The sequence below is a fragment of the Heloderma suspectum genome, chromosome 3 (assembly GCF_057233095.1).
Source record: "Heloderma suspectum isolate Gila_16-S chromosome 3, 16-S_ref, whole genome shotgun sequence".
In the NCBI taxonomy this organism is placed as follows: domain Eukaryota; kingdom Metazoa; phylum Chordata; class Lepidosauria; order Squamata; family Helodermatidae; genus Heloderma; species Heloderma suspectum.
The window spans coordinates 314,639,395-314,651,749 of record NC_139460.1 but is presented as its reverse complement, the minus strand read 5'-3'; the positions used below and the strand labels follow the sequence as shown (position 1 = coordinate 314,651,749).

Sequence of the window (12,355 nt, the reverse complement as noted above, 5' to 3'; positions counted from 1 at the left end):
GCACCCACCCTGCACCCACCATGCAACCTTTTCCATTCCTACCTAAAATGCAGACCAGAGAGTTTGGGGGACATAGGCTGCATCTGTGCCTATGGTTAGCTGCCCTACTTTTCACACACCCACCTTTGGTCTAATGTCATCTAATGGACGCTGCTACAGCTAGAAGCTCTAGTTGTCATACCTGTGGCTCCAAAGGAAGTCCTTTTCTTGTTCAGTTATTTCAGACAGGGGATCTCGAGTGCAGATTGCACGGAGCTGCTCTCTGTCACTCTCTCTTAATTCGTTATCTCTAGCTAGTCTATTACTCTGTAAAACAAGGGAGTAGACCATGTCACTCACACAATGGGTATTTTGTTCAGGTCTTCACTGGATGGTACCAAATCTATTGGCACACATTTTCTTTATGTCCAGATCCAGCTAAAAGGACAATTTATGCATGGGAACACTCCTGCCACATGCTCACAAGATGTCATCGTGCCAAGTATGTGCATGCAGTTCTGGAGATTTTCAAAAAGGTTTTGCTAGCCCCTCCAAGGCCTCTAAGAGAACTCCCATCTCAGAGGAGGCACTTCAAACTAAAGCTTCATAGCTTCAAACTAAAGTGTTAATTCAGAATCACTATAGCGTTATTCCTCTTGCACCACCAGTTTCTGAACTACATTCTGCCTGGCAGGATTTTTAAAGAATTAATCATTTCCACATACTGAAAAAGTATTTATTGATCTGTTTTCTTAAAAACCAAACCCAAAATGATTTACTTTAGTATGGGAAGTGTTCAGAGGGTGACGACAACAGTGAGAGGCCTGCAAACAAATCCTACAAGGACAGATTGAGGGAGCTGGGTATGTTTAGTCTGGAGAAGAGATGAATAAGAAGGGATTTAATAGACAGCTTCAAAGATTTGAAGGGCTGTCATGCAGATGAAGCAAAATTGTGTTCTGCTGCTGAACCAAATCAGGACCTGAACCAATTGAAATTACAAGAAAGGGTATTTCAATGAAATGTCGGGAAGAATTTGCTGATGGTATGAGCTATTCAATAGTGGAATAGAGACCCAGTTTGCACATGACGGCAGCAAACCGTGGGTTAATTAACTCGCAATTTGCCAGGGTTGTGTGCCACTGGCATTCTGAACATGCAACCTCTGATCAACCAGGTCAGAAGTTGGTCCATGATGTACGAACCCAGACACGATGGTTTAATTGTGGGTTACACAACACAAAATTAATCTATAATTAGTTGTTAGTTAAAAGCTCTTCCCTGTCTAATATTCTATTTTTGTCTTTCTGGCACAACTTTGGAGTGCCATTAGGTAGGCAGGGTCACTCCCACAGTCCCCAGTACCCCCCAAGGGTCAAGAATAGTCCCTGGCATTGTTTCCAGCACTAATACACCCTTTAACAATCCTATGATCTGTTACTGCTGCACATCAAGTCACAGAATTGAACTCACATTACCATTACTACTGAGCATTTCTATAGCACTTTAAAAAGACTGAAAGAACTTCACATATTTTCTCTCAATAGCCCTAACAACCCTGTACAGTAGGTCAATTATCCCTGTATTGTAGGTAGAGGCTATGACAGAACAGTGGCTTGACTAAGGCCACCTGTTACATTCATGACTGAGAAGAGATTTGAACTGGATCTGCCAGAACATAACCTGAAAAGAAAAATTCTCCTTACCAGTCCTATATGACTGTAGTTAAACCCTAGTTCTCGAGATATAGTCCGGGTGGCATGCTCTTCAATTACTGACTTGTCAGGAAACTTTACAGGATTGCTAAACCAATCAAATTCCAGCTCCAAACATGGAGTTTCCTAAGGAGAAAGAAGGTTTTGCTTGCATGATTACAAATATTAATTCTTTTTAAGATATCATACCACAGATATGGACTAGAGACATAGGTAAACTGTGACCAAGAGCTTTACCATCCTGCTGTCTGCCTGCTAACTATGGCTGCGACTGAGAGGCTGCTGGGGCCAGAAAACACTATCACTTCGCAGGATCAGAGCCCTGATTCAGCACTTTCTCCAGGAGACTTCCTGCCACCTGGCCAGAGCTTGCATCAGCCTCTTGGGGCTGGTGAATAAAAAGGTTAGCTGCTTGGGGGTTGGTCCCACCACTAAAGAGGCAGCACCAAAGGGGGCTGCTCCTTTGCCAGGAGCCACTTTGGCATGGGATGCAATGGACACCCTCTAACGTCAGGTTATCTCGCTCTTGTGGTTTTTATATACGTGTGTGTTGTGTGAGCATCTGGGGATTTGGCTTCTCTTTTAAGACGTGACCCATTGTGTACCGCCCACCCCACTGCTCAACAGTCTTCCTACCTGAGCTGATGGATGTGGTCTTGGGTGTGCTGTTGAGGTCTCCCAGACTGATGGTTTGGGTGACAATGCCTGAGGGCACCTTCTCTAGGGTGGCTCAGGATTTCATGGCCTCCATGACAACCATGAGATTATCCCAACATGTCATCAGCACAACACATGTAGTAGGGCACATTCGAGACCTGTTTTTTTCAGCTGGCCCTGGAGGTGGTGATCTGAAAGTAAGGGACTTTGAATTGGTCCCTTTGTCATGGTTGGATCACCTCCTGCTGAGGTTTAGCAGCTTTTCCCCTCTGTAAGGGTTGGGGAAGTATTAAGATGGACTACCCTTACAGACTAATGGATTCAGATGGCTTCCAGACAGCTCTGGAGGGGTTTTTCTTACTGATATGGTTGGCTCTTCTGACTGATAGGGTTGGCTCTCCTGCCAAAAATCTGGTCGATCTGTGGAATGCAAAAATGACCCAAGCGGTTGACATGATTGCTACTAGGATCATAGAATAGTAGGGTTGGAAGGGGCCTATAAGACCACTGAGTCCAACCCCCTGCTCAATGCGGGTATCCAAGTCAAGGCATCCCTGACAGGTGGCGGTCTAGCCTCATCTTGAATGCTTCCAGTGTGGGAGAGCCCACTACCTCCCTTCTCCACAGTAGAGCTTGCACAATTCCACAGTATACCCCAGGACTGAGAGCGATGGAACAAAATATGAGACAGCTTGAGTGCAGATGGAACAAAACTTCTGAGGGATGCAGTCAAACACTGTTATGTGGCCATGGTTAAGTATATTCGGGGGCAGTGATGACGGCAAAGGAACACTATCTCTCTGCCTCTGTTTCCTCTATGTGCCATCCAGTTGAGTTTTTCAGGTTTGTCCAGGGCTTATTACATCCTGGACCTAAGGACATGGTGGATCCATCACAGTGATATGTTTGCAAGGTACTTCCGGCACAAGATCTCTTGCCTCAGCCAGGACTTAAGACTCCAGTGTTACAGCAGGTGAATTAGGTGAGGTATTCAGAGCACAGTCTTGTCCAGTTTTGTTGAATGAGTTTTGGTTGCTACAGCTCAAAGACACTGACATGGTGCTTGGACAAGTTCAAGCAACCACTTCCATACTGGATCCTTGCCCCTCTTGGCTTATAAAAACTGGGAAGGGCAGAACAGCTGGCTGGGCCAGGAGGGTGATTAATGCCTCCTTGCAAGGAGTGGTCCCAAGCCACCTGAAAGAGGTAGTGGTGAGACCACTCCTGAAGAAATCCTTCCTGGACCCAGAAGACCTTAACTTTAGGTCCGTGGCAAATGTTCCTTTCCTAGGCAAGGCCCTTGAGCAGGTGGTTGCCGACCAGCTCTAGACACTCTTGGATGAGACCGATTATCTGGATCCATCTGAGTTGCGGTTCAGGGCTAGGTTTTGGTATGAATAAGCTTGGTTGCCCTGTATGATGGCCTACATTTGGAGAGAGACAGGGGGAAGGTGACCCTATTGATTCTCCTTGATCTCTCAGACCATGGTATACTTCTGAAGCAATTGTCCAAGAGTACTGTATTACAGTGGTTTTGCTCCTGCTTGGATGGTCAGCTCCAGAAGGTGGTGGTTGGGGAATATTGCTCCGCCCATGGATTCTGCAGCATGGGGTTCTGCAGGGGTCGGTTTTGTCCCCCATACTATTTACAGTCTACATGAAACCATTGAGTGAGATAATCAGGACTTTTGGAGTGCATTGCTGACAGTATGCTGATGACACGCAGCTCTATTTCTCCTTTTCATCTTCATCAGGTGAGGCTCTGGATGTGCTAAACCAGTGCCTTGCTGTGACAATGGACTGGATGAGGGCTAATAAGCACAGTCCAGACAAGACTGAGATGCTGTTGGTGGGTAGTTCTTCTGATCAGATGGAGGGTATTCAACTTGTTCTGGATGGGGTTGCACTCCCCCTGAAAGAGCAGGTTTGTAGCTTGGGGGTTCTCCTGGAACCATCATGAGGATCAGGTGGCCTCAGTGGCATGAGGTGCCTTCTTCCAGCTTTGGCTGGTGGCCTAGTGACACCCCTATTTGGACAGGTATAACCTGACTTCAGTAGTCTATACTCTAGTAACCTCCAAGTTAGATTACCATAATGTGCTTTATGTGGGACTGCCTTTGCAGACGGTTCAGAAGCTGCAGCTTGTGAAAAATGCAGTGGCCAGATTGATAGAAGGGACAAAGAGGTCTGAGAATTTAACACCGATTCTGGCCCACTTGCACTGGCTGCCTATACATTTCCAAGCCCAATTCAAGGTGCTGGTTTTGACCTATAAAACCTTACACAGCTCAGGACCACAACACCTCTCCTGGTATGAATGTACCTGTACACTATGATAGTCATCTGAGGCCCTCCTCTGAGTGCCTCCTCTGAGGGAGGCTTGGAGGATGGCAACAAGGGAGATGGCCTTCTTGGTGGTAGCCCTCTTATTGTGGAATGATCTCCCCACTAAGCTTCACTGGGCGCCAACATTATCATCTTTTCGGCATGAGGTTAAGACTGTCCTCTATTCCCAGATGCCATATGATGGGATTTTAATGTTAGTTGTTTTATCAGGTCCCGGTATCTTATTGTAACGGTTTTTTAGCTGTTTTAAATTGTTTCAAAATTCTGTATGTTGAAGCTTTTAATATTATGTTTCTATTTTTATAAAAACCAGTTGTTTTCTGGGTCAAATTCAAGGTGTTGGGTTTGACCTTTAAAACCCTATATGGTTCTGCCCCAGCCTATCTTAAGGAGCGCCTCCAGCAACACCAGACAGGCTGCTCAACAAGATCAGCCTCGGATGGCCTTCTCTCTGTCCCATCAGTCAGGACAGCTAGGCTGGTGAGGACGAGTGAGAGGGCCTTCTCTGTGGAACTCCCTCCCTAGGGAACTCTACCATGCCCCCTCTTTAATGACCTTCTGCCATGCATTAAAAACGTGGTTGTTCAGGCAGGCATTTGGGTTGGGTTAGGGTATTTTTAGAAATATGATGTTTTAATGTGGAATTTATTGTTTAAGCTGTTGTATTACTGTACATCGGCCAGAGTAGCCGGATGACTGGCCAGATGGGCAATTAAGAAATTTAATAAAATAAATAAATAAATTTTGAAATTTTTGTGAACTGCCCAGAGAACTTTGCCTATTGGGCACTATAGAAATTAAATGAATGAATGAATATAAGGGAGGCATATTTAATAGGCACAAACAGTTGCTAAGGAATATTGGCAGCTACTTCCTAAGCCTTAGAAGACTGTGTACAGTGTGCCTCTCTCCACTTTGAATCCCATCCTAATATGAGTAATCAACAAGACTATTTGACTAACCAGTTTTTCATGGATTTCCCTGGGGCTTCCTGCTCCTGGGATATTAAGAGTATACTGCAGTTTCATATGGTCTCACTTACATTTTTCCTTTTATCTTCTTGCCCCAGGCTTAGAGCAAAAGGTAGTTCTATCACAGCTAAACCTGTCTTAGGCCTAGTTCTTGCAACAGCAGATAAAGCGGTAAATTGTTTCTGGACTGTACCACTGTTGCGCAGGCACCAGTGGCGCCTGCCTCTAGATTTTAAGGATGTCCCTGCTTTCCAGTGTCCAAATATCTCCGTGCATAACCTGTCATAAAACCAGAGGCCAATCTAAAAAGATTAACGAAGTTTCCCAAGTATTTAAATTATGCAAGTTATAATATCAAATATGAATAAAGAATGGCTACCAGCTTGAAAATTAGTATGGCAAATAAAGCTTACACATGTAAATCTTAAATTAATCCATAAAAAGAAAGCTACTGTAAGATTAAAATAGAAAGTCAATAGTCAAAAGATTGCATTAGCAGTTCTAAGATTAAAGTAATACTTTCAGAAGTTATATCACAGAAGTCAGGAGATGGAGTTAACACATGTGTAAAGGATTTCCAACTTACATTTATTAGATCAAGAAAGGTTCTGTTTCAGCTTGGCCAAAGCTAAAACACATCATGTTAACAGTTTCCACAAATAGCTGTATTTTTCTCTCTCTCAAGAGGGTCACCCAGTCAAAGAGGCATCAGATAGAACAGGCTCCTAAAAGCTTTTCGTATAGGGCAGTGGTGCACAACCTTTTCAGCCTCAGAGGGCCACATTCAATGTTGAGGTCTACCTTCTGGCCCACCCTTATTCTAAAAGACACTCCTTCCCTCTGAGTGCTACTCCTAGAGCTTCCTCTAGGAAGTGGAAAGGTCTTCAGAACCAGTGTCCTCTGGAATGGCAGGAGGGAATGACTTGCAGTTGGGGAAGAGGGTTATGTCCATTGAAAAGGGTGTGTGTGTGTTGGCGGGGAAGGGGGAAGCAGCAGGTGACAATTTGCCAAATTACCTGCCAAATTAGTCACATTTCTCAGGAGTAAATCCAGCTGTCTTCTGAAGATCAAGATAACTGGCTACTTGAAAAATTGTAAGGCCCTGATATTACCTTTGAACCATCAGTTCAAAACTGCATCCTTAGTCAATTCCATCTGGTCCTTCTATGCTTGCCATTTGGTGAAGAGATTACAGTCTCATCCTGACTTTTACATATGGAACAATTCTAACATCTGTAGGCAGCAGCTCTACAACTTACATAAAATGGCTATTATAACAACCTAAATTAAAACATCTGCTCTCGGCAACACCACTTCAGACTGCAACTGGTGGCTGAGATAACTACATGCTTCTCCATACAAACAAAATATTCCAGCATGTAGAAAACTGGAGTGCCATGTAGAAGGGCTCTAGCATATCATGCCAGCGCTCTCCTCAATATGCTAGTTTTCTATGTGCGAGGAATGGGAGAGTTGTATGCAGGAGCATGCAATCATGTGAACCCTAAACTACAGCATGAAATATTATAATGGAAACAGGTTTACCCTCTCATCTGCAGTTTGTGAGAACTAGGCTTTAGTTAAGTTTAGAACTGTGACAATATTTGCTTATCTATAGTGGACCATTAGGATTACCTTTGAAAACCCCTGATGTAACCTGTTTGTAAATAAGCTAGAAATTGATACGAAATATCATGTTATTATTTACCTTATTTGGATTTGATCCAGTGACTCCAATGGGATTTAACAGGTCTTCCAACCCATGAGGTACAGGCCACAGATTCAGAGCCATTTTGCCAGAAACAAGAGTGTCTGTGTAATCAAACATATTAATATTCCCCCACGCCAATGGGCAGTGCTCCTTAAAAAGAGCAAATAATCACCATTTAGTCTCATCTATTCGTACCACATTGCAAGCTCAGTTTTAAAGGAATTAACATAGGGGAAACACACTTTAAAGGAGCAATCCTATGCATGTTTAGACAGAAAAATGTCGTACAACAGCCATGTTGGCTGGGGAATGCTGGGAGCTGTAGGACTTCTGTCTAAACATGCATAGGATTGTGCCCTAAAAGTCACATATGGAATCATAAAGTAAGTTGTAAATGTTATGATTAGTTTAGAAATCAATATAGTACAAAACTGAAAAATAATTTAAAAACATCTGCTCTCCCTACTGTTCAGGATTTTCTGATAGTCAAGAAATTTACCTCCTTTGCACCTTTTCTGCCTTTAACAGAGCAAATAGAAAGGCAAAGCCGAGCAGCACGTGGAAGATCAAGAACATGCATCTCATACTGCAGCCATTCATTCCATCTGTAAGAGATATAACAGTAGCTTTACCCAAGAATCTATCCAAAACTGTTATGTAAAAATGCCTTTAAAATGATATGGCAAATCAAAAAGTTAATGCAATTTTGGGTAAGGGAAGCAAATCTCTGGTTTAATTTGCCTGTTTGGCATTCTGGTTTTGTTGTTATTTGGTGATATAATATCTCATGAACACCAAGACATCAGAATGAAATTTGGCATGCAAACTCAAGATGCAAGTCTACATTTCAAGTTCAAAGACCAGCTCAACTCCCATCCCTTTAAGCAGACCGGGGAAGGAATGACAAAAATACATTGCAAAGCAATCATTGTAAAGACCTCTTGAACCTCAATTTACTAGCTATTCTGTCCAAATCCTTGGTCTGATCTAGCAAGACTGTGCTTAAAGTTATTTCCTGTGGGCTCAGGAGAGGGCTCTGGCTCTCCCAAGGATCTTTCCATTATGAAAACAGCCATGCCTCTGCTGGCCAGAATTTTCTATACTATCATAAAAATTGAGTTTGGGGGTGCATGGAGTAGTTTTCTCCTATCTGTGCCTAGCGGGAGAAAGTATCACACAAAGCACGCTGCCAGACTTCAGGATTTAGAATAAGTACTTTACTGTACTGCATCTGCTCTACTCTACAAACAATGGAGTGATGCTTGAGGCAAGTTATGGTTGCAGTACGGGGCAGTCTAATGTGTAAACATTGCCAAGGAAAACGACTATATAAAAATAGATTATATAGACTGAGAGCCCATTTACAGCCATTTCTGCTAATGCTGTTGCACAAGTGTATTTTTAGGGCTTTTGGTGAGATTCTCAAAGCCAACACTGTTAAAGAAGTCTGTTCATTCTTAATATATCACCACAGACCTGTGAGCTACATTAACTCTCACTGCAGTTGTCATCAAGGCTTAATGACACATCACTGGTGAACATTTAACCTTTGGGGTAAATTAAGAAAATTGTGGATATGCAAGGGGATAACAGCCTAGATCTGACCTTGCTTGCATGCTAGACTCAACTACAATGGCTGTATCACAGTACGTTTTATATGGCAATTTAGCCCTGCCTCCTTTTGGCATCAAGCTTGATTACCAGAGATATATCATGGCAAAAATGTACTACATTTGAAAATGAGACCACTGGTAGTGTTGGGATGGGAAACAGTAGAGGTTTATAAAATTACGTGGACAGAGAATTCCTCTCTCTCATAATATCAAAACTCAGGATCACTCAAGGAAGTTGACTGGTGGTAGATTCAGGCCAGACAAAACAAAGCACTTCTTCAGACAACGTGTAATTAACTTATGGAATTCTCTGCCACAAGATGTGACTATGGCCACTACCTTGGATGACTTTAAAAGGGATTAGACAAATTAATAGAGGACAGGTCTATCAATGGCTATTTGTCATGACAGCTATGGAACCTTCAGGTTCAGAGGCAGTTTGCCACTGAATACCAGTTTCTTGGAGGCAATCACAACACAGGGCTATTGCTTTCTTACCCTGCATCTGAACTTTGCAAAAACATTCAGTTTGCTACTATAAGAAATAGAATGTTAGACTAGATGGAGCTTTGGTCTGATCCTGCAGGGCTGTTTTTTATGTTTACATACATAAGCAGAGCTGCTGCCAAGGCTGTGACCTTGGCTGAAGCTGTAAACTGTCCCTGTTTACCTCCATACAACACACACAGTTGCTTCCCCACACTCCATCAATGAAGATTGCCTCAGACTAAGAAATTTCTATAGGTGCTGAGTATTTGACAGGTTTATTAGTGACAGCTAGTATTTAATCTTTTCCCACTGGCATTATATATGTTGAATAGAAAGACATTTTCTACTGGCCCACAGTTTAAATCTATCACCAGCAGAATGTTCTCATCTAGAACTAATCCTGATGCTTCTTGTTGCTGAAGTTAGTCAAGCTAATTCTAGGTTTGTCTCCGAAGGAAAGGGGGGGGGGTGAGAGAGAGAAGCAATCCTGAATACCAGGTTTAATTATCTTAGTGCTATTCTATACCTGGGATTGGAGCAAGGTACTCTTTGAGTATTCACATTATCACATAACGGCTCTCCTCCATGGTTGATACCAGTGCGGACATAGATCTGAAAATAGTACATTTACAAATGTAACTATTCTAGTACTTAAAAATAGGAGTTACAAGGTAAGTATCTATTTTGCAAAGAGTAGGGTGGAATCTATTTTCATGTACAACACAGACTGCTGTAAGGTAATTCAGTACTTTTTTTGCACAAAATATGTAAATATCTCAATCAAAAACATTATTCATTTGGCTGATTAAAGGGAATCCACCACATGAAATATAACTGGCAATAGCAGTGTCCAGGTTCACAGCAAAAATATTGCATACACCCACATGGAAAGCAAAAATAGATTCCATTTGTGTTTGCAGCCCACTCCATTTGAGCGCTCAAACCAAGTAATAAAATGTGCAAAATACAGAACGTCTATTCTTAAATTCCTGGTCAAAATCATCCACTATCAGATGAATCCCACCCACTTAAAACTAAGCCAAAGACAAACATTTTAAAGAACATCTGAAATAGGATCAGACTTTGGAGAGTCATCTGAAGACAACTGGGTAGCTGAGGAACAATCACTGCAAGGCAACCCAAGTTGTAAAATCTGAACTATTACAAGTACACAAACTTTAATGATAGATGTGCCTATCACCCGAATCAGAAAAGCTCAATAGCCTATTTCAGTTTTTGGTTTGGATTCTTGCTCAACTAGACTGCCCATACAGAGACCTCAGCCAAAGTTCAAGGTTTAGTGGATTCTGGTTGGTAATGCAGAAATATAGAAACCTGAGTATTTTTAACAACCACTCTTCAGAAACGTGGTGTGTGTTCAAGTCATATCGACATACAGAGTTTGCTTTTACCTTGTCAATGTCTCGAATATTTACATTAACATAGGTAGCACAGAGAATCTTTATTCTGAGATGACTATTAATAACCCAGAGCGATTTGGTGGAAGCCTCTCCATTCATGTATGGTGTAGCTGTAGAGATACGTCTTGAATAAGATGGCATTGTAAAGTTATCGACTGGCAGCTGGGCATAAAGACTTTCCTTAGCCATCAGCATCAAGTTGGGCATTCGACCAAGCATTATACAGCTCCGGATGTACTGAAATAGGTGGGGAAAGCACAATAATTATACTGGATGTTGCTCTTTGTAGCATCTTTGGTTAATTGCAAAGATTACAATGCCAGCATTGTTAACATTTTGCTACTCAAAGCCAAGCAGGCACCACAGTATAAGCTTCTAATGAAGCTAGCATGCGAGATTCGCAAATATAGCAGGTCATTCTAGTAGCCAATATTCATGAAGAATTCCAAAAAAAGGACCAAAACTATCTTATTGTACTGGTACTTAGAGAAAATATATCCTCACATAGATTGTTTCCTTACTAATAATAACAATTTACATTCTTTGTCTTTGAATAGAAAGAGAAAGAAAAATTAAATAAAAACTGGGGGACAGGGAAGAGAATGTAGAACTTTTGGCACTGAAAGCTATTCAGTAATTTCTGCATTATAATTTTATTTAGTAGCATAAATGCATCACCTCAAAATGAGTTCATTTTAGAAAACACTATGAACACACACACATATAGGCACAGTCCCACCACATAATTTGGATCATCCCATTAAAGTATCTTCAGGACTCTCAGTCTCTATAAGTTTAAATATCCTTCTTGAATAGAACACCTTTTAGTCCCTCTCTCCTTCTCCCAGGTAAGGCTCATTCTAAGAAATAGAGCTTTTCCCTTTTCCACGGAGACATACATTGGATTTGGCTATAAGTTCATAGGGGTCAATTTCCAACTAACTGTGCTTAGAATTGCAGCCTTAAGCTCGTACGATTTTGACAAACAGGGATTACCCTTCTTACTCCTGAAGGCCGTCAGGCAAATACAGACCACATCTAAAACATGACACTAAAATCTGGGTCTTTGCAGTGCTGCAGGGCCAGCAGAGCACAGGAATCCAGCGCTCCAGTCTTAGCACTGGCACAAGTGGTTCTCTTTCCCCCAGCCCTTGCTCCAGTACTCAGACTAAGCCCTACGTCATGTGGGGTGGTTCTGTCTAGCTCTACCTTGCATGCCTCACACAAGGCACTGCAAAAGCTGTTGCTTACAATTTGATTATGCCTCTAAAGTTAACAGAAGATTCATCTGTCTAAAATGGAAAGTGATTTATTTAAGCATACACTTTGCCAGGTCATAGCATCCTGAACACAGCAAAAGAAAACTACAAAAAACTTTAATATACCCCAGTTAAACCTGACAAATTTCTCTTTCTCATCCCTCCCCCCCCCCGCTTCAGTACTTCATCTTTTG

The 12,355-nt window shown here is 42.1% G+C and overlaps 1 protein-coding gene across 4 annotated transcripts in view; it reads right to left on the bottom strand.

Annotated features, from left to right (window-relative positions):
- The window catches only part of PIK3CA (phosphatidylinositol-4,5-bisphosphate 3-kinase catalytic subunit alpha), a 53,850-nt gene that overhangs the window by 16,153 nt on the left and 25,342 nt on the right, over positions 1–12,355 (bottom strand). For all 4 annotated transcript variants that reach the window (XM_084847524.1, XM_084847526.1, XM_084847527.1 and 1 more), the window contains 6 exons: positions 10,894–11,139; positions 10,008–10,093; positions 7,879–7,984; positions 7,377–7,529; positions 1,686–1,820; positions 182–306 (listed from right to left, as the gene is read on the bottom strand). In XM_084847524.1, the coding sequence (XP_084703650.1) occupies positions 182–306; positions 1,686–1,820; positions 7,377–7,529; positions 7,879–7,984; positions 10,008–10,093; positions 10,894–11,139 (851 nt within the window). The remainder of the gene's footprint in view (positions 1–181; positions 307–1,685; positions 1,821–7,376; positions 7,530–7,878; positions 7,985–10,007; positions 10,094–10,893; positions 11,140–12,355) is intronic.